The sequence below is a fragment of the Serinus canaria genome, chromosome 1A, assembly GCF_022539315.1.
Source record: "Serinus canaria isolate serCan28SL12 chromosome 1A, serCan2020, whole genome shotgun sequence".
Taxonomy (NCBI): domain Eukaryota; kingdom Metazoa; phylum Chordata; class Aves; order Passeriformes; family Fringillidae; genus Serinus; species Serinus canaria.
Window position 1 is genome coordinate 13,706,013 of NC_066314.1, and position 26,755 is coordinate 13,732,767.

The window sequence follows — 26,755 nt, forward strand, 5'->3', positions numbered from 1 at the left end:
TGAGCACTGACAGCAAGAGTAGGTAACTGTCCTTCACGAGCAGCTGATCCTGAAACAGACTGTCTTGGCAGGGCTCCCAAGACTGATTCAGTCAGTTCCTGCCTAATGAACTGAAGACCACTTTCCTGATAATTAAGAAGAAACAAGCTGCCTGGGTTTTATCCAGCTTCAGATTTTTACACTGCCATTCTGAGCACTTAGTTATTTGTGCTAGGTAGTTGACTGCTCAAAAGTCACTATCCCCTAAGTCATGTGGATTGGAGGGGAAATTTATTTTTGGGTTGTTGTGTATGAGGAAATCTCTATGATATGCATGTCTCTCTGATTGCCAGACCACTTTTTCTGAGTGTACCTACTTTTATTCCAGCTTGGATAGCATCTCTGGTGTAAATGTTCTATGTCTGAAAGGCTAATACAGAACTGCAAGGTATCAGGCATTCTGTGTTTTCACCTAATTATGCTTAGATAAAGTTTCAGTTTAGTGACCCCCTCAGGAGTAGGCACTTCACAGACTTTTTACAGTATCATGAGAAGTGATAGCCCCAGCGAGCATGCTTTGTTCCAAATTAGTTTATATTCAAATTAATCTAAAATTCTTGAAATAGTTCCATGGTTTGGTCCAATGGATCTCAGCAACAGAGCCATTTGGTATTGCCTTATATCATGTGTGGAAATCAGATAAATTTTATCTGTCTCATTTCGTTGTACACTCAGATGAGAGGGTTGAGCAGCCTTTCTCTGGGCTGTTCTTCAGCCCTTATGTTTGCTCACAGCTCTTCAATTGCATCTTCCATGTGGAAGATCTTTCCAGTCAAAACCAGGAAGACAGAAATAATAATGGTACTTGATAGCTGTAACCTTGAAGTTGAGACCATGACTGGTTATTTCTCACTGCTACCACCCCCAAAGGGTTGCTTTTGTTTGAATAAAAACTACTTATGGAATTGGAGATCTGGGGTGCAGGGCTGTCTTTCTAATTCTTCTAGTGGTAGGAACTGGTGAGATGTCAGAAAAGACTTCCATGTCAGAAACTTTGGAGGTCCAGTAGTATTTGTCTAGTTTAGTTTAGAACTACTGCCTGCTCTGCGAGGCGTGTCTGTGTACCACATTTCTCATGCAAGAGAAGTAAATCCCAACAAACCAGGAAGGATCTCACACTGTCATTAAGTCACCTTAGCAATTTCCATACAGTTAAACAGGGGAAGTGATGTTTTTACTGCATGAGGGAATGGGCATAGCTGCCATAGACAGGGGTGTTTGTAGGGGTGTATGACATGCTGGTGTAGCTACAGCAGCTGGAGATGGTCTTGGTCTGTTTCCATGCCCCACCCTGATAGTCGTGCTGGCAAAACTGTAGTCTTGATGTGAATGTGATGAAAAAATATTTCCACAGCTCTTCTTCTCTTGAAAAATTCTTTCTAATACAATTTATGACTTGGGAGTTCTGCAGCTAGGAAAAAATACACATATATTGATTGGTTTCCCTGCCATGTTTTGATTAAAATACATTATTCAGTGATTATATATGAATTTTCACTGATTTCTTTATTGATAGCTTCATTTCCTGTTGCATCAAGGGAACAAGAGAGCATGACTAACATGTTTTCTGATCTACAATTGCCAACTGTATGTTAATTTTCATTTTAGAATTCATTCATGGCTGGAGTGACTGTACTGCTGATTTTGAATGTAAAGCATATTTACCATGTGAAAACTAGAAAATTGACTTTACTTGGAGTGATGAGTTAGAAATCATCAAAGTTTACCTCTGTCTTGCTGACAAAGCAATCCATCTAGAGTAATGCACATATTTCAGTGCATGTGTATTTTCCTAATAGACTGTCTTTTTACAGTTCATTTTTCTTACAAATATTTTGTCTTGATGTATTTGGGTTTGTTGGTATTTGTGTCCATCTTGGGGAACTATATGTGAAACATAACTCTCTGCTGGAAAATCTGAAACAAAAAATTAATTTCACTTGGCTGAGCTTAGCAACCAGTGTAGAAGTATGTACAGTGTTTGTACCACTATTTTTTAATGCCACGGTTATATGTGGGTTGAAATATGTCCCTAAGAATAGCAGTAGGATTGCTTTTTGAGCAATGATGTGAATATTGCATTCAGCAGTGGCACATAGCAAAACATGGCAGGGCATCTGAGCATGGTAAGGTAGCATGTACTGAGTACTGTTGGGATGTGGAATGAGCTAAAGAGGTAAAAAAATAAAATATTGAACACTGTGAGTATTTCAGCCACCAGCAGTGTGCAGTCATTCAGAATAATTAATGTCTGTGGTGCCAGTCATTAGTCATGGTCATGGTGCCTTAGGCAAAAGAGATGGGGACCACAGGCTCTCCTTGGAATACATGAAATGAGTACAGAAGGCATGCTATTGCATGAGCAGCCTGTCATCATCATCAGAGGATGAATTCCTTTGTTTTCCAGGAAACACACACTAAGTGGAGAAGAGGGGGAAACCAGTCTTGCAGCTTGTCATAACTACTAGGACCCATCTCAAAAGGGATAGGAATTGCCTCAGCCAATAAACCACCTTTTAATTAATCTCATTTTAGTCGGGCATGTAATAGAGGTCAAAAGAATCACTTTGTAACAGAGCCTGTTTCTCTCCATTGACTGTAACTGGAATTCAGATGACTTGTGCAGGTGATGCATGGCTGTGTGAAAGGAATCTCAGTTCTAGATGATTCTCGTGTGCCAAACCCCAGTGTTCATGTAATAAAATTCAGTGCACCACAGTAATGTCAGTAATGGTATTTTAAGAAGCAAAATAAAATGTATCACGTTTTTCCATGAGACATCTAGTGGTATGCACTTAGAAATAAATGTGTTACTGAAATAAGAAATAAAGGAAAGGAAATTTTATATTTAAAACAGCAGATTCACAGCATTGGTATTTTCTTTGTGACCCAAATGATGGCAAAATAAATACAGATTTGTAACCAGAAAAATAAGTTTCTTATCATAGATGATAAGAATAAATTAAAAATTTCAAATTCCATTTACAATTTGGGCCTATGGGCACTAGTCAGGAGAAGCTGCAGTTCTTAAATATTGTGTCCATAAACACTGATAAACAAGAAATATTTAATGAAGGAACCTGCTGATAGTAGCTACTGAGACTGACTGAAATGCATTTCTAGCCAAGAGTGATGTGCAGAGGCACAAGCTGACCCAGAATAAATACCTCAGGAATAAATATTTTCTTTCTGGACTGATCCTACTACATGAAAGGGACATAAGGTGATTCAGGATGGACATGGATGAGAAAAATTCTGTTTCTTTTGTGTGTTCTGGAAGACTTAGATGTTCAGCTAAGGCCCTCTGAGACCTGTCAGTTCTGGCATAACAGTGTCAAAGCAATTAAATGAAATTCCTGATTTGTTTTAACTCTTTTCACATAGAGGTAAGGACAGGAGGTGCCTGTACCTGAGGTTGAAGCTCACTCCATACTCCCAGCAGCACACTGCACTGTAACACAGATTGTGGACTCCCACGTACACATACGTGCACTAGGGCACGGCTGAAACCAAAAAGCTGTTTACATTATGGTGGGTTGTATGGTGCTTACTTGGCATGTTATTATTGTTGCTCTTCAAATAAAATCCCCTGAAGTTTATTTCTGATAAGATTGTAGTAACTATAGTGCCATTAAATAGTCTTTAGGAACGTTTTGTTTATGTAGAATTAAAATATTATACTTGTTCAAGAGATTGCAGATTTCCTTTTGTGGGCATTTGTAATTATTTGGGACCAAATCCAGTTTCCAGTAAACTGGACAGGAATCTCACTCAGTTCCAGAGGGACTTGTGTCAAATTTTTTTTTGGTTTTTGAAGATGCCAAGTTTTATAAAATTGAGATTTTACTTGAGTGGCTGGCTTCATACAAGGGGGGACCAAGACTCTGCTTAATATGTGCAATGATGTACTTTACCATGAAATCTTTTTAATTGGATGTGGTAATGAGGAGGTTGATGGGTCCACCTGGTTACTAGTTTATAAGTTGTTTAGATAATAAATAGGAAGTATGGGGAATAAACAAGAGGACACCAAATGTTAATCCATGAGCAACACTGTGACTGAACTGGCATAGCAAAGACGTGGTGGGAGGACAGGGAGGAGGAAGAGGCTGTTGTATATTTTGGTTCAGATATTTGTGCTGGGACCCAGCTGTAGAGGGAGTTGGACAGGCAGATGCTCTATGAGTAATAATAATAATAATTGGAAAAAGCTCTTGGGCTCCATTGTTATGCTGGCATTGCACAGACCACCAAACTCAAGCTCAGGTAGTTGGGGATTTTTATTGTCAGGGTACAGGTGATGGTGAAAGTAAGTGATTTTAATAAACAGTCACCTGCTGGAAGCCGATGAAGGAAAATACCAATGTGCTTTGCCCTGGACTTGCAACTGAATTTGAGACAGTGGGAAAAGTAATCTAAATGGGAGCTATGATATTTCATACCAACTCTAAGGGAGAAACTGTTAAAGAATTGGGAGAGAAAAGGCAGGTTGAGTCCTGCAATGTCAAGACTTGAAGATTTCAGGAAGGGTAAGAGGTAAAAGAATTAGAACAACAGGTTTCAAGGGACTATGAGATGACAGTGGGCAAAACCTCTTTGTAAAGAGTCTCATGAAAAGAAGTTAAAGAATTGTTTGTTCCCCAAAGAAAAATTATAAAGAGAAAAAATGCAAACTGAGACAGCACAGGAGAAGGACAAAAAGCATAGTAAAATAAATCTGTGTGAGATATTAGAAACTCATTTATGTCAAGCACAAGAAGGAGCCATGTACAAAATTAAAACTAGTTTGGATTATTTAGAACAAGTACAAAAGAATAACAAAAGATGCAGAGAAAAAAAACAAACCAAAACACATAAAAAAAGCTAAGACCAAAAAATGTGTACAAAAGAAGATTGTGTACAATAAGTACATGAGGAGTAACAGAAATGGTTCTGGAATTATATTTTTAGTAGGAGCATGTTCGAGGAAAGTGTTGCTCTGCTGACTAACAGAAGCACATTGGTCCTCACCAGTGTTATTTTGAGTATATGGAAAACAGCCTAGAACACAGTAAGGACAAATCAGACAGTACTTAATGTGTTAGGTGTTCCCAGGTTAGCTGTGCCTCAGATTTGCTATACTTGGAAACTGGAAGAATTTTCTAAATTAGTCTCAGCCCTGTTAGCAGTTACCATTGAGAATCTGAAGTGAAAAAATGAGTGTGAGAAATAGAAAAACATATCCTTAAAAGGAGGCAGGAGCTATGGATGGAAGAGTCCTGTCACAGATTTGGAGATCATTTTTGTTCCTAGAAAAATTACAGACAAATATTCATTTTGTAAATGACTGGAGAGAAGTAACAAACAGCAATCAGCATGGATTTGTTGGAAGTATCTAATACCCTGTAACAAAGATTAAAATTTGTGGATAAAAGAAAAGGAGCAGATGCCCTACATTTAAATTCTGAAAAACTTCTGAATGCTGTCTTATAGGAGTCCCTTATAAACAAGCTAGGCAACATCAAGCAGTATTTATATGTAAGTTGCATGAGATATAGTTGCACAACTGGCTGGATAAGGTAAACCCTAAGCAGCTACTGCTGTTTCACTCATGTATTCCACAAGAGTTTATTTTAGACACTAATATGTTTTTTCAGCAGTAATCTGGATTATGGTTTAGAGAATATGCTTATTAAATTTGCAGTTGTCACAAAGTTGAGAATGAATTGGAAGGATGTCAGAGAACAGGATTAGAATTGAAAATGATCTTGAAATGGCTTTGTAAATAAAGTAATATTTAGCAGGTGTAAGGGTATTGTATTCTACTTGGGCAGAATAGCCATAGACAGGCACAGGACAGATGGTTAAGCAGTGGGTTTTGAAAATTATATATGTCATAAATATTACATGAATAGACATAGTCATAGTATTGAAGAAGGCATGGATGGGTGAAAAAGACATATAGCTTGTTAAATGTAAGGAGTAATTCATCTGATGTACTCAGTACTCTGCTTGGTTCAAATATTGGGACCAGTTTGAGCTTCACATTTCAATAAGGATACATCTAATTAGAGGGATTTCAGGGAATGGCATTAAAGATGGTTAGAGAGCTATAAAACAGGACTTGTAAGGGAAAAAAAAAGAAGAAACATCTTTGAAAGTAAAGGGTAGGTAGGAACAAAAAGTTTTCAAGTATGTGAAAAACCCCAGCACCTTGAGCCAACCAACCATCCAACCATCCAAAGAAACACACCCTAAACCACCTTGAACCACACAGATGAAGGGAATGATCTAATCTCTGCCTCCTTTATGGATAGTTTAAATTGTAAGAGAATGAATTAATTTAGATATTAAAAAAAAATTCCTGACCATAAGATGAGATACTTAGAACAAGTTAGGTGAGAAATTGGTAAGTATATTAGCAGTCTTTCAAAACAGGGCAAGCACATCCAAAAATGATACAAAAGTGTGGCTTTGTTTCATCTGCAGTTTGGAGTTGACTTGCTCTGGGCCCTCTCAGCACTATGAATGTTTTACATTACTGTGTATTATTGCTGTGCCCCACAATGCATTTTCTGTTCTGTAAATCTTGTGAAACACCACTGTAATTGGAATTAAGATTGTGCTTTTTCTTTTATTTCAGTGTGTGCAGAAGCTTACAACCCTGATGAGGAAGAGGATGATGCAGAATCTAGGGTACTTCATGCTTAGAGTCAAATACTTTTTCAGTTCTCAGGCATTAAATTTAGGAGGAAAAATGTAACAGCTTTACCATTCTTTCCAAAAACATTGTTACTCTAATATACTTTTGTAATCTCTTGGGAGTTTCTGTTAAAGGAACATTTAAAAGTTCTCTGTAATAGTCACCCATGTAGAACTTGATGTATTATTCTTAATTACCAAACCTGTGGAACATGGTTAAGAAAACATTTTTGTGCAATTATATTTACCCAGTGAGCACCTGCTTATAAAAACTCTTACTTGGTGTCCTCATAATCCTGCAGTAGTTTTCTTTTTCAAAAGGCAGAAAAAAAATTAAACTGTAAAATTGCTAAGATTTTTCAAGGTGCAATGTGACAAATAGTGAACTGTATTTATTTCTTTTATTTGTATCACTACTTGGCTTTTAAGATGAAATAGCATGAGTTTCAGGAGAATTTTAATTATTTATATTCTACCTAATTTTCTGGCTTAAAGCACTGTCCAAAAGGCTCCCCTATGGTATTACAGCTATACATGGCATATCTTGGGAAGAATATGAGTTGAACAACTTGATTGACACTCAGATGAACCAGACACTGGTAATTTAGTAAATCTCTGGCTCACTCAGATAGTGTCAAATCTGTTGTTTACTCTGTGAAACTTCTGATATAAATTTAACAGATACTATTTCACACGATATTCTTTAGGAAGTAGTCATGGCAAATGGCTGAATGTAACGGTGGTGCTTTTTATAAAAGTGGTGCATTTTATAAAATATGGTTGGAGATTGGTAGCAAAAGTGTAGATAGAGGTGTCTGGAATGGCTTTCAGAAATGAACTGGATTCCAGAGGTGTAAAGATCTTGTGAGCTTAAATATAGCAGTGTTTCATTTGCTAATGCTATGGGGATACCATTTTATCATTGAGTGTTTATTCAAATCCTGAAGGTTTTGAAATGAGAGAGTTATGAATCATGGCCAAAATATTGTGTAAAATGCTTAGTTGAATTAGCTCAGTCCGTCAGCTAGGCTACTGTATGATAATCTCTCTAAGAGCTTTTGTATTATATCCCTCAGATTATTCACCCCAAAACAGATGATCAGAGGAACAGACTGCAGGAGGCGTGCAAGGACATCCTTCTTTTTAAGAACCTAGACCCGGTAAGAAACTCTTGGCAATGAACAGCATTTAGCAGTGCTGCTAAGAATTGTTTCTTTTGAGCTTTGGAGCAGAAATTTACAGATTTGATTTCTGTAACCTCTTATGTATGCTTTCTTGGCCATTTAATAATTTCCAGAAATGCCATTTTTTAAAACTGATACATCACATATAGAGTCTTTTGTTTACCTCCACAAGTGCTAATACTGAAATACATTAATATGAATCTGTACATTCATAAAAATTGATACATTAATTGTATTAATTATTGTATTTTCTTGTTTTAAATCTTCCTATGCACTGATGTCTATAAACACATCAGTTAACTGGAATGTGTAAGTTTTTTGTATTAGTTGCTTTTTAGCATCAAAAGGTACTGAGTGCTCCATCAAAACAGAAAATTACCCCCAAAGCCTTCAGTTTAGCTATGGATGTAATTGAACAAGTGAATTATGAAATGGAGGGAAAGAGAAAGGTACCGGTGATGTGTTTACATTATTATTTTGCTTAATGTAGATACCATAAAAAAGCTTCAGGTAATTTTCTTCCCTGCATATAATTTCTTTCTGTTTCATATAAAAACAACTATGAGCTTTTAAGAAAGCCTAAGTGTACTGAATGAATGATCTGGATCAGACAAAGGTGATAATGCTACCAAAAAAGCACACAGGATTGTTTTAGGGAAAAGGTGAGTGTATCAATTAAAACATGCATACCGAGGTTGGGATGAGTCACAGCATCCCAAATGCTTTCTCAAGAGATTTGATTCAGTGCTGTCAAGGGAGGGAGCACGAGGGAAAGAGGAACAATTATGTAGATTTTTAAGTATGAGAACAGAAAGTTTTAAATTTGATTCAAGAGGGAGCTAATGGAAGGACCAGCCTGCAGCTCTGTTTGGAAGTCAGGTGCTATTACAGAAAATGCACATTAATTTGTGCTGCAGGTTTCCAGCTCCTGTTTCTGTCTGCACAAAGACTGAACCCTGGCCCTGGGTACTGTTCCCTTAGAAGCCCTGAGGGGCAGTGAGCCACAAAGCCCCAGCTTAGCAGAAGCCTGGAGTTACTGTTCTGGAAGGGCATCAGGTCTCAACATGAGTGCTCCTACATGTGCATTCTTGGGGCAGTGGGGATCCTGACACAGAAGGTTCCTCACTCCCTCATGCTGTCTGTTTACTAGGTGGTTAATCAGCTGTTCCACTATAATTGTTCAAGCTAAAGCCATGCACTCATTTACCCTTCTGCTCCTCAATTACTCTTCTGAATAGCTTCAGGGAATCAAAGTCATTTGTGGGCATCTGCTCTGGATATGAAACTCCTTTATTATATATTTTCCTTATTGTTGGTGTGTCCTGGCTTCCACTTGACTGGACCATCATTACATTAGCCTGCCAATGGCATTTTGGCAGACCCCTCTTGGTCAAGCTCTGAGCATTTTCTCTCTTTGAGCCCTGCAACACGATGGATTGTTGTGTGCTCCTAGAACCTGCTGGGATGTTAATAGTGCTTACAGCATCAATCCTCTGGATGGGATCTGCTTTGCATTACAGCAAGAGCTAGATCTTCTGTCTCCATAGTCATCAGCCCCTTGGTCTGCAGGATGGGGGTCTGTTGGCTGTATTGTAATGCTGTGTAGACATAGAGCATCAAACTGCTCCAGTGTGAGCACCTGATGGGCTTTTTACAAGGATGAATTCTTCCAAGGAATACTGAGGGATTATTTCCTCTGTTAATGAAGCTCTTCTCAGGACTGTGCTTGCTGTCTTGATACTGATGTCTTGAACTATTTTTTAAAATTCTTCTTTTGAATCAGTTACTTGTAGTTGCTAATAGTTCCCACAGTCTGTTCCAGGCATTTAGCAAAAGACTTCTTAGCTGAGTTCTCTTTGAGGTCTGCAATCCATAGCCTTCAAATGTGCTCTAGGGATCTCCCAAGTCTTGTTCCCCCCCTTTTGCTCAACTTGTCCAGTGGATTAAGAACACTTCCTCCTGCTTGAAATCCTTTACAGGCAGCATTCTGGAAAGTTAAATAAGATAATTTTTGTAAAAGAGTTTTCCATTACAATAATTTTATTCATAAAAACACTGGAAAACTACTGAGCTCTGAAGGGAGCAAAGATATTAAAATGTAGCCTTCTGAAGTCTGGCTTGTTCCTTCTGTGGAGCCAGGATCTGTAGTCCCTGGGGAACTTCTCCCACTCCTCCTTCTTGTTCTGCTCCTGAGCAGCCACTCAAGGGCTCTGCCATTGTAGTTGCAGTAATTAAATATTCCTGTGCCAGCTCTCTTCCTCTCCATGAGAGATGCTGCAGTTTACAGAGTGGTGTATTAGCAAAAACCTCATTCATCTTGAAGAGAGATAATATCTTCTGCTGCTAAAGCTCAAGTCTCTGGAACAAAAGTTAAGCTTTGTATTGATAGCATCTCCTGCTACCACTGTTGAGGTTTTTTGTTGTTTTTTCCCTTGTATTGAACTTCAGCTTCTTTCTTCTGTAGTTCATGTATGAAAGTCACTATTGCAAAGGTCACTTGGAGGGGAACAGATGTAAAAGGCTTAATGGCTTTTCCCCAGTGGCCTTTTAGAGCGTGTCAAATAGCATTTTCAAATACAGAATAACATGTCTTACAGTGTGACCAGAATTGCATTCAGTCCATGATGCTCAGGGAAGTCCACCTTTTCTTAACATTTTATCCCACCTTCACACACTGTATTTTAATTGGAATGGAAGGATAAGATAAGGCTATCACTAAAGCCAAAGGAGAAGTTGCAGTAGTTGGGAGTGACTTACAGTTCTCTGCTCAGGGTGTTAATTGAAGAGGCCTTTTGAAATTACAAGAGTCATCACATAAAATTAAAACCCAGCAGAACCATTTGAATGTAAGGCTAAATGAGAGAGGAGAAAAAGATAGCCTTCAGTCTTTGAAACAGCTTAGGACTTGCTGTACATACACAACACTGTCTTGAGCCATTGTTTAACTATAGTAGTTTTTGAATAACAGGTAAATTTGCACATATATATTCCTAAATATCAATATTTCACATATTGTCGGTGATTAAAATATAATAATGTAAGGAAACTCCAGTTCTTGTACATTTCCCTGAGCAACATTTTAAAACATTTTAAAACATTTCTTATGTTTTAAAGGCCAACTCTTATAGTCTAAAGTCTGTGAAGTTACTCCAATTTTATGGAAACTTTCTTTAACTTTGTAGATGGCTAAGGATGGACTGGTCAGTGACTGTGAGTTCAGCAATGTATTCCTTAGTTAAGGCCCTTAAATAAAAAGTACTTTTAAAGAATTGACATTGTAGCAATTTTTTGCCTTTCTGGGGGCTTAATCATTTGCCACCTAGTTGCTGTCACTCAATTTCATTTTTTCATAGTGTGTTACAGTTTTGGAAAAATTACTTCAAGAGAAGAATATGAATTGAAATGTGAATTTACAACAAGATCAGGGAAGGAGGTTTTGCAGAGGTACTTGGTTACTTTTTAGAGGACCAGATCAGGAAAGAATCAGGAGACAGGTCTATTCAGACGTTTGTTTTCTTTTTCCTTTGCTATATTACATTAACTAATTCCTCTTTTAATGTATCTTCTCCTGTTCTTCTTCCCAGGAAAACCTTTTCCTCTTAGAGTATTGTTTATTGTCCTTCTCAGTTGCCTGCCTCCCTGCTGCCAGAAACCATGGTAATACTGTTTTGCTCCCAGGATTGTCATGATGTGCCAGACTGGTTACTCTGCCTGCACCCTCTTCTGTGCTCCAGGTGCTGGAGGTTACTACAGTGGGCTCTGAAGCTGCTCTCTTTCCCTTCCACTTTCACTTTGTGTAAGCCAGCAAGGAGAAAACAAGATGATGACCAAATGCCTTCAGCCCTTACAGAGAACAAGCCTGAAGCTGCTATCACTGAAATTTCTCTCTGTTCAGCCTAACAACTGTTTTATCACCAGGAAAAAATAGCAGCAGCAGCTCATCTACTGGCCAAGGAAGCCTTCTACACTTTTTACAGTACAATTCAGAGTTGTTCTTTTGGTTTTGTCTCTTAAGAGGAAAATGTGCTGGGGTGATTAACAACAGGCTGTTTGGTTTGGAAATTACAGCCCATAGGGTAGCACTTAAAAAACCTGATGAACCTTTTATCAGAGCAAAGGCTGGCTCAAGGGGCTGATACCATCAAAGCCAGGCTGTGTCCTTGCACCTGAAGTCTGAATCCTTTCTTTGGCAAAAATTCACAAGCAGTGTTAGATCATCTATTCTCTTTCAGAGAAGTTTAATATTGGGGAGCTTTACCCTGCTAATGCTTGTACAGAATATATAAAATAGGTCTTGACCCTTTTCTAAAAAGTAATAAATTATACATAATGTTCACAAATATGCAAAAGCAATTTCTGGGCATATTGCCACTTATGTACCTGGAGAATTAGTGTAAGAGAGCAAAAATATTGATTAATCAATTAGAATTGATCAACTTGAAGGAAGATGAAAGGGAACACAATGTAACTGTTTTATGAATAGTGGAATCTTATACTTAAGGTCAAATCATTCCTTGAAACCACTCATGCTGCTCTCAGGTTCTTAAGAATTTGGGTGAAGAATTAAAACTACAGGTTTTGGAGCAATTAATTTTGGAAATATACATCCAACCCCCACACCCTCCATACATACATACATGTGTGTATATATATATATATATGTATACACACACACACATACACATTTATAGATATGTCAAATGTGTGTATAATGTATGTAACTGAGCCCAGAATGCCTGAACATGTTAATACTCTGCCCTCTTAGATGACACAAAGGTGGTGACACTTCCAGAGAAGGGCAGTGGAGCTGGGGGAAGGGTCTGGAGCACAGTTCCTTTCAGGAGCAGCTGGGGGTGTTCAGCCTGGAGAAAAGGGGGCTCGGGGGGACCTTGTCACTCTGGTACTCCTGACAGGAGGCTGTGAGCAGGTGGGTGTTGGTCTCTTCTCCCACGTACCAGGACCAGAGGAAATGGCCTCAAATTGACCTAGAGGAGGTTCACATTGGATATTAGGAAAAATTTCTTCACTGAAAGTGTTGTCAAGCATTGGAAGAGACTGCTCAGGAAAATGTTTGGGTCACCATCCCTGGAGGTTTTGAAAAGATGTGCGGTTGTGGCACTTGGTGTCATTACAAAGCATGAAATGTGTTACTGAGCCTACCTGATGGGCATGTGCTTGGTATTTGGGAGGTAGAGTCCTAATTTAGCATGGAACTGTGTGGATGAAGGTTAAGGTACATTCTCAAGGAAAATACTATTGCTTAAAAATATTGATTGTACATAGAAATACAAATTAGACTCTTTGATGGTGAAGAAATTAATGTTATATCCACTTGTAAACTAATTTTCATTAGTTTACAAGTGGATATAACACAAGGGCACTACATATTTTGAACTGGATCAATATTGATGCTAACATTTTTGTCAGAGTTCCCCTGGAGTCTGTGTTCATGGTTTTGTTTTGAAAAACAAATGTGGAGAGGTGTAGACATGAATTCTGTATTTTATCTTCCTCTGCAAGGTTCAGAGTTGTTGATTTAAGAAGTAATTTGCTTCCCATGGTTTCCTTGCCTGTGTTTTGCTAACATTTTCTACCTCTCTCCCCTTCCCCACACCCAGCCCCCTTCCTTTTCTGGTATTGTCTGCTTCATTGACTTCTTAATATCATGTTGAAAATTAATTTGTTGATGTTTCAAATTGCACAAAGTGAGGACAAGGTGGGCAGCAGGATGCCATTTTAACTGGGACTCATTTTATGAACTCAGGGACCATAGAAGAGCTGTGAATTTGCTTTGTTCACATGGTAATATCCTAATGTTTTTAGAAGTCATATGAGACAGGGAACTACAGGCCAAAAAACTCCCCTCATCCTGATTTCATTTTACATGTATTTTTGAAGGTAGAACTGCTTTAAGGAAGAAAAACATTCAGACTGCACCATTTTACAAAATACTAGAATTCTATTTATGAAACAGATCGGCTTTTTAATTCTAAAATTACATATCTTTGTCTTTTCAAAATAACCACAGAGGGTGCCAGTGAATTGAGCCTCAGTCTGGCAGAGATTCCAGAGGATTCACACAGAGCAAACTGGGCAAGCAAGTTATGTAATTCTCATGGTAAAAGCAAAAAACATGTTCCTGGTTTGGTTATTGCAGTCCACTTTGTCTTAGTTTAAAGTGGAAAATTTTAGAAAAGGGACCACTTGTCTTTAAGTTAGTTGCAGTTTATTTAGGAAATTAAAATAAGTGTGCAATGCTTCAGCAATTATGCTTCTGCTCTCAGATGTATTTAGTAGCTTAAAGTATTTTAAACATTTTTAAAAGGGAATTGGATTTGTGAATTCTACTCTGTTGCTTTAAAAAATTGTAGATTTACATATTGGAAAAGTTGTGATTTAGTGAGCTTGATTCATAGTTATAAGCTGAAAATGTTTTAACCAGAAATCCAAGATGAAGCACACTGAATAGAGATTTTAATTATATGTATTACTCCTCCATTACAGGAGATACATCTTTTTGGTTTAATCTTTTATCCCAAGATATCTTGAAAGTATTTTTAGTTCTGGGTTTGCTGCACACACAATACATTTTTCTTGCATTGCTTGCACCAGGATGATAACATGGCCTCTAGCCTCCCATGAAGTGGGGAGCATTCTGTATATTCTCACTTGTTTTCAGAAGGCAGACCAGGACTGTTGGCTGGGGAGCCACTTTGCCACTTCAGATGTAAAGCCAGAGGAAGGGAAGGTGCTGCTTCAATTGCCTTAGACAAGCTGATAGTAGGTCAGTTTTGCAGATTCTATAGGAATTTCTTTTTGTTTACATAGAGAGGGCTGAAAAGAATTAAGTAATATTACCTATTCATTCAAGCAGGGAAGTTTTTAAAAGGCAACACCTGTACATAATTTTCAGTCTCTTCCAATGGCACCCATTCACACTTTTCTTTCTCTGAAATGAGCTAGAACACATTCACTGATATCTGAAATGATCCATTACCTGTCTGTGCTAACAAAGGTACTAAGTGGAGGCACAGGTAGATGACTCTTTGCTGGCCTAGGAGGGCTGCAGGATGTCTCCCTGTACTTGACCATGAGCAGCTGTGCTAAGGATGGATACTGCCATTCTGTTGTTCTTTGTGCCCACACACAGCCAACTCTGTGAAGGAAAATTTGTATTTAGCTCCCATTTTTCAAAAAGGCTTGGATAACATGGTATTGCTGGTATTTTTAAAAGCTTTCAGTTAGTAAAAAAATTCAGCAGCATAAGGATGGAATTCATTACAACTAATTTATCTGTCTAAAAATTGTGTGTAACTGGGAGTTACAGTGGATCTCTCTGTCCTCAGAGGAAAGAAAGGGAAATCTCTAGAGAATGATTCTGAGCTATCTTGTGTGGTTATCTCTGTCCATGGGCTGCAGAAGGACTCTGAAGGACTCAGACTGGTGTTCTCTAGAAAGGCAGATGTCATCCACCTTTCAGTGGCTGGAAATGCTGTGAATGGAACCATTGCAAAATGCATATCTAGAGGCTTTTTTTTACCATGATTTTCACTAGATCTGCTTGTTCCAGTATGATACATGCTCAATAAGTTTCAAGAAGAGTTTTAGGCATATTGCAGGATAAACAAAAAATAAAATTTAAAATTTTAAGTGAACTTTTTACAATTCTTAATCTACAATGAGCTGTGTTTGGGGTTTTTAGATGTGAATAGTCAAATATACATCAAAAAAGACAAGTAATTAGTGGGTGGGTTTTTTTGTTATTATACTGTCATAATTCAAATGATCACATTTTGTTAGTCTGTAAATATTTCTCTGTCAACAAAGTGGTTTTGTAGCCATGTGTAAATTCCTGCTTTCCAAAGAATCCAGCATTTTCTTACTCAGCCAAAGCACTGCAAACCTTTATGGCTACATCTGGCCCAACATTTTGCAGGCATTTGTATAATTTAGACTTTCAAAATACTTCACAATCATTTTGAAACTAAATTCTGTATGGAAGTTCTAAAGACAAAATCAGGTAAATGCATGATTTAGAATAATGGATACAGGGGGGTTTTTTTGCAAGGGTGTAACATTGCTCAGTTGGGAAGGGTGAAATTCTGGTTTTGGATGGTCATGAGCAATTTATGTTGCACAGGAGATCTCTTTTATCATTTGCAGTGACAAGTGGGAAGCTGTGCTCTGAACACTGGAAAAGCTAACACTGAATACTAAATAGAGCTGTCTTTCTATTATTGATCCACACATTTCTGTAGCAGGAATATTTTCCACCATTAACATCTTTTATCTGCATATTGGGAAGCTGGCCAGTCAGTTAATTCAAAGAGTAAAATTGTAGAAGCAGATGATAATTTCTTGTCTTTGTGTTATTTTAAACAGGAACAGATGTCTCAGGTGTTAGATGCAATGTTTGAAAAGATGGTTGAAGGAGGGGAACACGTAATTGATCAAGGGGATGATGGTGACAACTTCTACGTCATTGACAGGTGAATTGCTGTGTCTTATTATAGCACAAAGAACTTTGCAAAAGTCCATTGAGAACAGTCTGTCTTCTATGAACTTGTATTTAATGCTTGCATTCCAGCTTTTCTCTTGGTATTCAGTGACAGGACTCGTGGGAATGGTTCAAAGCTGTGCCAGGAGAGGTTCAGGTTTGACATTAGGAACCATTTCTTTACCTGAGTGGTCAAGCACTGCAAAAGCCTTCCTAGAGGTTGATGGCCCAGGCCTGTCAGTGCTGAAGGGGCTTTGGGACAATTCTGTTAATAAAATTCTTTCACTTTTGGGCAGCCCTGAAGTGGTCAGGTAGGTGAACAAAACAATTGTTTTAGGTCCCTTCTAACTGAAATATTAAATCAGATGATCATGAAAGCATGTCCAGATTCTGTGCTGGAAATACAATAATTGTTCAGCCTTGTGAGGTTACAGTTTGTCATCTCTTGTCCAAAAGGCTGCAGGAACTTTACAATATTCTGTCATCCTTGTGGTTTTTAGGTGTAGAGTATCACCTCTGTGTCCCTTATCAGTGAAATAACTGCCCAGATTTTTGCTTTACTTTCACATGATTTATCAATGCACACCATAAAAATATTCAGCACAGAGGAAAATGATGGCTCAGCATCAGTGGGCTTGGCAAATTTGTGTTTTACAAGATACCAGATTTTACTGCATTCCCAAAGCAAAAAAAAAAAAAAAAAAAAAAAAGCTTTTAAATTAATGATGGAAAGAAGAAATGCACAATATATTAGAAAAATGCATATATTTATTTCATGGTTTTATGTTGCTTTTCAGATACATTCCTTCTGTTTCCTGCATCTCAGTTGTTTCATTAATAATTACTATTTAAAAATATTTAAAATATTAAATAACTTATGTAATTATTTCAGTGCTCCTATCATAGCAATATCTGCAAAGACTTGACATTTGTATCTAGTGTGGTTAAAATGAAATTAAGAAACAGATTCTAAGTAAGATTTTAATTTTTAATAAGTTCTGGTAATAAATAGATCTCTGTACATCCATTCTATTTTTAAACTGAGTTCATGTAAAAACTAATAACCCTATCCTTCCCTTTAAAGAGGGACCACTTTTGTTATTTATAGAAGTCATTGAGATGTCTTTACAAGGTGTTTAACACCATTTAAGCGAGCAAACATGTATTTCAAATGCTTTATCTTTGGAATTCGTGGTGTAAAAAAATATAGTGAGAGGTTGCTTAGCAAAGGCCAGGGCTGGATTCTACTCATGGTACTTGTGTGTTTTATTAACAGAGGTACATATGATATTTATGTAAAATGTGATGGTGTTGGGAGGTGTGTTGGAACCTATGATAACCGAGGATGTTTTGGTGAGTTGGCCTTAATGTACAATACACCCAGAGCAGCTACAATTATAGCTACCTCTCCTGGTTCCATCTGGGGTTTGGTAAGTAGAGTACTTCTTTTAAGCTATTTTTTAAAAAACATTCTGTATTTTGTATAGATTTTACTGGCATGCTGTATCGGCATTTAAAAAAACCCTTATAATTTCAGAAAGTTTAATTCTAGAAATCCTGAGAAATTCCAGCACAGTGCTATCTTTTTCCAGAATCCACAGATGAAAATCTGAGGTTTAATAAAACACTGGGGTTTTTAAAAATGGTTTTATTTTATTTTATTTTAATTGCAGTTTCCCAAATTGAAAACCACTGATAATTACATATTCATTTTCCCCCCATGCCTTGATTGGAATGCCTTTGTTTCCAGAGTAAAATTCCAATATGAGGTTATTTACTAGTGTTATGCTACCTGCATCTTTGACAAGGGTAATTGAGTTTACCCCAAAAGGGAGCTGAGACTTGCTCAAGACTTTTGTATTGATCTAGTGACTGATCCCAGGACTGGAATGAAATGTGGTTGTTCACCTGCTTAATCCATGTGACTTCTGGGGTTGTTTAGGATGCTGTAAGAATGGCTTTAAATTAAATTGGGTTGTGTTGGCCAGTAAGTGTCCCTGGGGGCAGTGAAGGCTTGCAGTGTGTTTTCCCTCTGCTTGTCACCAGGGCACAGCCACACAAAGTTAAGAGAAGAAAACATCATAAGTGTAGTTTTCCTGTCTGGTTCACTTTCATGGCCAGATCTTAAGGATGTCCAGTTGGCTGTTTAGGGCAGCAGTGAGCTTTGTTCTGCTGAAACAGCAGAAAGTGGACTGTGACCAAAGCCCCAGACTCATGTTTTTTGGTTTTTACAAAACCCTGAAAGCCTCTTTGAGTACATATCAATTTGTATAGGACCTCAGGGTAATAAATAAACTTTGCAAATTAAACATTTCAATATCGAGGATGTCTTAAATATCCTGAATTACCCACTCAGTGTTTACTGCTGTAAGCTCTTCTTTCTGCAGGTGAGCTCAGTATGCACCCTGCAGGGATTTTCACAGCGATTTTCAGGTTAACTTAAGGAGCTCCTGATTGACCTCTAGAGGAATCCTTCTCAACTGACAGTAGGGAGAGAGCAGCTCAGCTGGCAGCTACACTGAGGGACTAAAATTGGGTCATTTGATCATACACAGCCAGGTCTAAAGTATTTTCTAGCACATACTTTCAGTTAATTAACTCTCTTTTTCTCTTTGTGTTTACAGGATAGAGTAACATTCCGAAGAATCATTGTTAAAAATAATGCAAAAAAGAGAAGAATGTATGAAAGTTTTATTGAGTCATTGCCATTCCTTAAATCTTTAGAAGTAAGATTTCTATTGCATTATTTTAATGGCTGTGTCAGAGGTACCTGAGAAGATTCTGGTCTTGAAGACTTTAAATTTGGCATTCAAAGTGTGTCCATAATAGAAGTTTACATACTTTTGTTTCAGAGAAAGACTAAATTTTAATTCTTTTTTAAATTTAGAATAAATTATTATTGTTCATATTGTGTTTTAAAACATAACTTTACTTTCAGTTTCCCAGAGCTTAGTTTTACTAGATATTAGCCAACAAAATTAAACAATCACTTGGGAAATTTAAAAATATTTTCATTTATCGGTTATATTTTTACATGCATGCTTTTCTGAACATAATTTTTGAAAGCTTCTAACACAAATGGAAGCCTATCAGAATAGCTGTTAAAACTGTAATATACCCTCTGGAACACTATTCAGCAGTTCATTTTTTATTGGTAATCAAAACAGGAAAATAAAGATACACTGTTCTGTGCAAAGATTCACAGAAATATGAAAGGGCTTTCTAAATATATGCTATCATTATGTTAACCAAATATTTCTTACATTTTATTTTTTTAAATGAAGGTATCTGAGCGTTTAAAAGTGGTTGATGTGATTGGTACCAAAGTGTACAAAGATGGAGAACAAATCATTGCTCAGGTACAGTTTCTTCCTTAGTTTTAGTTTTTCTTTCATGATAGGTAACAGTAATGTTATTTATAGTCAGTGCATACTTTTAAGCCCTATTTTTCTTCCTCACATAAACAAAACCAATGAATCTTAAATGTAAGAGGTGATTATTTTGTTTCAAAAGCTCACTTTTCACATATGATACTTTCAAGAACAAGCCTCTTTGTTGGGATAAATAAAAGAATCAACATTTTTAGTACATTTAGAAATTCAAACTTTATAAGTGTGCTTCCAAGGAGGAGCACTGAAGACTCACCTTGGTCTTGTTAAAATATGGTCAACTTTTCAAGAAGTTAAACTCTTCAGGATAGGAAACTGAGATTGTGCCCCAGGATAATTAGTGGATATCACATAGCCCCTGGAGGCTTTTTATACTGAAACTTGCTAAGGGAAATAATCTGGGAGGAACACAGAAGTGGATAAATGGTAGTAAGGATCCTAAATGTCTTCCACAACATTGGTTTTCTCTGCTTTTTGTGTAAGGCACAGTCAGCTATGTCTTTTCATGAAAAGGTCTTGCTGTTAGTTCTGTATAGATATTTTGATTGTTATGTGTCTAGAGTATGGTTTTCAAATTAAAAGTGGTTTCTTTTGCAACAGGGATCAAAAAGAGGAGCTTCAAGTTCCTGGTTGCAAATATTTTGATGTTATCATGAAACTAAAAGGGAAATTTTACACTTTTTTTACTCACTTTCTTTTTTTTTCTTGTGCAGGGTGACTCAGCTGATTCTTTCTTTATTGTGGAATCTGGAGAAGTAAGGATTATAATGACAAGGAAGGTAAACATCCCTAAAACAACAACCTTTTTTTTTTCACCATTGTCACTAACTTTGCTTATGAAATCCTGAATTCAGCAAATCTCTCCTCTAATACTCTTTCTTTCTCTCTCTTTCTTTACATGATATTTCAGGGTAAACAGGATCTAGAAGAGAATGGAGCAGTAGAAATAGCTCGATGCTCAAGAGGACAGTATTTTGGAGAACTTGCTCTTGTAACTAACAAACCCCGAGCTGCTTCTGCATTTGCTCTTGGCACTGTCAAATGTTTAGGTATTAGTCAATACCATTTTATATCTAATATAAAATGATATTTAATCTGTTTGGTTGTTTCTGTTGTGACTCTGTCTTTCCTCAGAATATAAGATTTAAGGCTGTTTCTATAATCACTTATTATTGTGCATTACTATTTGTGTTATTTATCTGCAAAAATCACTTACAATTGATAAATACTATTACACACAATTTCTCCAGTATTTCTCTGATTGTGTGGAAGTGAAAATTCTTTTAGGACAGTACAGAATATTGCTGCAAACTGCTTATAGCCATCAGATAAATGTCAAATACTCTGCAGAAAGGTGAGGCGTTTCTTTTCTCAGTAGACTGACTCATCTAAGAAATAATTCTGTTAAAAATCATGGGCCTTTTTATCCCCATGACTTAAGCTCTTAAAAAATTCTTTTGTCTTCACTAGCTGTTAATGTAGTCATCCCATCACACTGTAGTCTCGGGCACAGGAAGAGGGAAGACTGTAGGAGTTGTGCTCATAGACAACCCTTCACATCCATTGCTTTTCATGGTCTGATGTTGAGCTCCTAACTATGGGAAAACTGTAAACTGCCAAGATAGATTTGGCATTCCTGCACAACGATTTGATGACCAAGTAACCAAAAAGTTTCTCTAATTTTTAAAATTCCTGACTCGAAACAGAAGGAGATCATTAGGCAATAGGGATCAAAGATATGACGGGTGGGAAAGAATAACAGGCAGTGGTCAGGAAGAGTGTTATTATCCATTATGGCTGAATAACAAAGCACTGGCACTTCCCAAACAGCAGAGATCTTGAACATTTCTCACGAGGCAAGAGATTACTGGCCAGCAGGTTGGAGGTATACGAAGTTTCCTTCCTGGCCTATTGGCTGGAACTAAAGAGAATTATGTTGTGTGATCAGATAAAGAAAATATTCTGGTTGGCTGTGCACTGACATTGTGTGTGAATTACAGTCTTCACCTTTTTGCAAATTTGCTGTGAAAATAAGTATTCATTACCATTTTCACTCTGGGTGGAAGCAAGTAAAAAAAAGCAAGGAAATAGACTGTTAGAGCCCAGATACAGCCAACAACAAAACTTAATGTTGTGGCTTTTTGAAATATCATGGGTCTTAAAACTTTATTTTGTGGAGGAATCCAGGCCACTTCAGACTTCTTCTCAAGCTCTTGGGTAGCATATATCTTAATATGAAAATATTTTCAAAATAAGGAGCTGAAAAAGTTCAAGTAAAGTTTCAAGAAGCAGTGTGTTGGTTGATCTTGGTTTTGCTAAGGTAAGCAGTTCCCTCCTGTGTGAACAATGTACATGCCTCAGTAGTATCTGTTGTCATTTAAAATGTTACACTGGAATATCATAAATTCCAGGATGAGTGTGTGTTACTGATGAGCACATAACATTCTTTTTCTTTCTCTCCCTTTTTATCTTAGTTATGGATGTGCAGGCATTCGAAAGGCTTTTGGGACCTTGTATGGAAATTCTGAAAAGAAACATTGCAAACTATGAAGAGCAGCTAGTTGCTCTGTTTGGAACAAACATGGACATTGCTGACACCAGTGCATGAACTAAACACTGGAGCAACAAGATCTGTTATGAGAATATAGCACAGTAGTGGTTAGTCCACTGAAAAATTGTCTCTCTTCCTATAGATGCCAAGCATTTTCTGTGATTTTATGAATGGGATTGGGTTTTTTTGGTTTGGTTTCCTTTTGGTTGGGTGATTCTTTTGTTTCTGTTTGTTTTGTTGGGGTTTTTTTGTTGTTGTTTTTTTTTTTCTTTGGATTATGACAGTGGAAATACTAGTAAAGAAAATAGCAATTCAATAAATTGAGGTCTTGATTTTTAAAAGTGCTCAGTATTGATGGTTCCATCTGATATAAGGACGACATGTGGTAGCACAGCACCTTTGAAAATCAAGTCCTTTAACACAGCATTTCCTAAAGAATAGATTTTTTAAAAAAACCCCACATGTGATGAACTTGTTAAACCAGCTTCTGTTCTTCAAAAAGGTTACATCTTTTCTGGAAAGACTGTTAGTTTGAATGTGATATGTTGAAAGTATTAGTGCACACAAAGTGTTTATATGTATTACTACAGAAGATATACAGTAGATATTACTTTTTGACTATTACAGTTGTCATGATTTTATGTTGCATTTATCACAGCTGTAGTGAATCACAAGATTAATCAGAAGATAAAGCATGACAATGCGTTTTGTGTAACGCTCATGACCCAAATCTGGTTTTTAACATTTCGTAATTGTTTTAAAGTCCTCTTTGTTTAATATGTCATGTTTCAGCACGACATTGTAATATCTTATGCAATTTAGAGGACTTGCATATTTTTGCAATAAACAGCATTTTTTATTAGTTATATGAATTCTGTACATGAGTGAGGACAGCTGACAAATTAACCTTAATGCTTTTAAAGAAAAGGCATGGGTCATTGTCATGTTCTACCTAATCATACATAACCTATATTGTTTTCCTTATCCCTTGTTTTATATTTATGCATTTTGTTTTCTCTATTTATGCTTGTTCTCTAGTTAATTTTTTTTAGATCTCACCTTTTTTATTGTTAAATCTGTTTCAAGTGAAATGATCTCTGTATATCTCTCTTCCTGCAGTCTAATCTTAGCTATCAAAGGTCAGAGTCAATTACTGAAGTGATTGATATCAAAAGCCATGCTAAACTAAGCTTGTCCTTGAAAATCCTTAACAGGAAGTGCAAAAGTATTTTTAATTTGAAAGATCGGTACTTCCAAAGCTTTGCACACATCTGTCATTGTTAAAGCTAACATGTCTTGCTTTCAAAAACATGAAATAATCATCATGAAATAATGTGTTCAGCCATAATAGCATGGGATACCTTCTGAGACTGAGGAGAGAGAATGTCATCTTAATTATGAGCACAGGGCTCATTGCCTACCAGGGTCTGTGACTGGAAATTTCAGGCACGGTCCAATTTGAGTCCTGCTTACTGACCTGTCTGTTGGTGTTCATGGACAGCCAGTGTGTGTACTGGTGATGGGCAGCTCTGCCAAAATGACACTGCAAGAGTAGTAGGAAGGCTGCTTGTGCCCTGAATTATACCATCTTTACCAAACACCTGAATTATACCATCTTTACCAAACACCTGAATTATACCATCTTTCCTTCTTAGATAATGACTTTTCTAATGCCATATATTTGTGTATGTTGATGTAATCATTATGCTACAGTTAGTGATATGTTCTGACAAATAATATAATCATACATGTATATGAAATTATGATTATATAATATGATAACAATATATAATTTATATCATATAGTATGGTATAAATTATAAATCAGATTTCTAAAAAAATACAATCAGAACAAAATTTACAAATGTAATTTTTTTTTTTACTTAGAAACCTGGTGTGAATAATTGCACATATGATAACTTGCCTTTGTACTTTTGATTTATGGGAAAAAGAGAAGCCTGTTATACTAGAAGGAAATATCAGGTAACCAAGATCTACACTCTTGTCATTCTGTATGCTTAATCTCTAAAAGCTACCTATATTTTGCACTGGCTTGATGTGATTAAGAAAAATGCTAAAAATTACTTGTATGGCAGTAAACTACAATCAAGGCCATAAATGCCAGTCATGATATTTTCAATATTGTTGGTTATATTTAAAGTTTCCTTACAATAAACAACACTTTTATATATAAAAATCTATGTTTGTTGATATTCTTGTTGTCTTTTAATTCTATTACCTTAAAGTTACAAGTGACCTATTTATGCTCATTTATTAAAAAAAATCATAATTCTTAACACTTTCATGCTGTTTTTCATAAATGACATTATGTGTATGCTCTGTCTATTCAGACAACATGTTGATGCAGTAATTGTCATAATTACTTTATTTGATGATTTGCTTGTAGTTTATAGCTGGGAAAAAGCTGTGGAGTGACAAATTTAGGATAATCAGAGACTCTGGGTTTTCTGATTCCCAAAACACAGCTTCATGTTGCAGCAGTTTTATTGTGTTGCTCTTGGGCACTGGATGATTTCTGGAATTTTCTTTGTTGGTAAATTCAGGGAGGCTTAACCAATAGTAAAATTACCACTTTTAAGTTTTATGCAAATCCTTTTATCCTTCATCTGTCAGCACTTGGGATTTCTCCTGGATCTCTTCATATGTACATTTCAAATGTGCCAGGCTTCATGTCATAAATGTGGTGAGTGTTAATCCTAAGAATGAAACCATATCAAGTTACTGACCTTTTTTTACAGACCTTTCAATAAAAAGTAGACAACTCTAATAATTTTAAACAGCACTGTGTTGGGTTTATCTTATTAGGCTGTGTCCATGCTTAAGCTACCTGATGCTTCTGTTATTTAAGATTTTTATTGAGTTTGTTGGAAATATTCCCCACTTAGTGAAGAGAGAAAATCCTGAGAGAAATCCTGTATGAGTGGCATTCATGGGTTCATATGTTTTACTAACCAGAAGAGAATCCACATGACAGCCAATGGTTTTTATAAATGCCTTAACCATGGGGAAAACAATCTGATTGCAGCCCTGAAGCTGATCACAAGACACAAGCCCAGAGGCGAGCAAAATTTCTTTGATCCTACTGCTGATGCCATCACTTTTTAAATGTCAAATGACATTGTACTCCATGAGATTTAATTCAAATTCATCTGAAATAAACATTTCTGAAATCATTCCCTTCTGGATTTCCTGTTTAAGGTCCAGAAGTGACCAACTGTTGAAGTCTTGAGGGAAACCTCTGAAGAGTACTGTGTAACCATTTACAGCCTAAACCACTATCACTCCATTTTCTTCCCTCATGTTGTCTTTTCTATTCAGTAAAGACTACTCTGCTCCTTGCTGGATAGGTGGGTTTAGGGTTTTTTTTTTTGTTTTGTTTTTGTTTTGGTGGTCTGGTTTTGTTTTGCTTGAAATGTTTGGTGCTTTAAGCTTTCTGTAAGGTGACCCTGTGACAGTTATGTCATGACTGTACCACTTTGTAGCCCATGACACACTTGCCCTGACAAACATTATTGTTTACTCAGTATCAAGAGTCACCAGATGTGCAAAATCAGTGTCTTCTGGTCATCCTCCACAGACCTGATAATTCTTAGTCTTCTTTCAGATGTTTACTGCATCTGATAGCATTTGCTTGCTGGAAGTCATTTTGCCACAGCACAGACATTTTTACATGTTCTTGCTAAAGTTTTTATGTTAGCTCAAAGCTCTTTTTGTCCAATCATACATGTGATGATTATAGGGTATGTAGTTTTTTTTCGTTTCTAAGATACTTTCCTGTGTCTGCAGTTGTCAACTATGACTCCAGGGAGGAACTGCCTGTTTCTATGCTGAGGCTGTACAGATCTGTGCTGTTGACTGTCTTACAAAATTTAGGATTATTTTCAAATTGTTCTGAGAGTTCTATTTCCTTCAGATATATACCAAGGCTGTTTCCAAGTTCTTAATCTACTTTTTGGCTCAGAAAGATGCTTAGCAGGCTGGGCACTCTCACTTCATTGACTGAAAGGAAGCTGAATAATCTTGGTAGGGTATGAAAAGCCCAAAGAAAATTAGATTTTAACATTGTCTTTTCCTTCACACTATTTCTTTCCCTCGAAATGATCTTTCTCATGGCAGCCAGGTGAAGAGCCAGTGGCAGTAGGGGGGTATAAGGCAAGTGGAGTGACTGGCTAGGTCTGTGCTGGGACACAGTGGTTTGGCTGGCTGGGCAGCCACTCTCCCTTCCTCATCCCCTTTGTCCCAGCCCTGCACCTTCTCTGATGGCAAATCAAAACGAGCTGGAGTGCAGTTCTGGCATTGCCAAGGCTGTGTGAATACCTTGGGTAGGGCTGTGTTCCTTCCAGAGAACTGGTAGAGGCCTAGGTGTGTATGGCAGAACAGGGAATAGATAAAG

General features: G+C 37.0%; 1 protein-coding gene across 2 annotated transcripts in view; it reads left to right on the forward strand.

Moving 5' to 3' along the window:
- The window catches only part of PRKAR2B (protein kinase cAMP-dependent type II regulatory subunit beta), a 76,030-nt gene extending 50,644 nt beyond the window's left edge, over positions 1 to 25,386 (forward strand). The window contains exons 3-11 of one of the 2 annotated variants that reach the window (XM_050969783.1): positions 6,662 to 6,714; positions 7,797 to 7,880; positions 16,287 to 16,393; positions 17,678 to 17,831; positions 19,026 to 19,127; positions 19,686 to 19,760; positions 20,504 to 20,569; positions 20,701 to 20,839; positions 22,265 to 25,351. In XM_050969783.1, the coding sequence (XP_050825740.1) occupies positions 6,662 to 6,714; positions 7,797 to 7,880; positions 16,287 to 16,393; positions 17,678 to 17,831; positions 19,026 to 19,127; positions 19,686 to 19,760; positions 20,504 to 20,569; positions 20,701 to 20,839; positions 22,265 to 22,398 (914 nt within the window). In that variant the 3' untranslated portion in view covers positions 22,399 to 25,351. Of the gene's footprint in view, positions 1 to 6,661; positions 6,715 to 7,796; positions 7,881 to 16,286; positions 16,394 to 17,677; positions 17,832 to 19,025; positions 19,128 to 19,685; positions 19,761 to 20,503; positions 20,570 to 20,700; positions 20,840 to 22,264 lie in introns of both variants that reach the window. The other variant, XM_050969784.1, reaches the window with a different exon arrangement.
- The last annotated feature ends 1,369 nt before the right edge of the window (positions 25,387 to 26,755 follow it).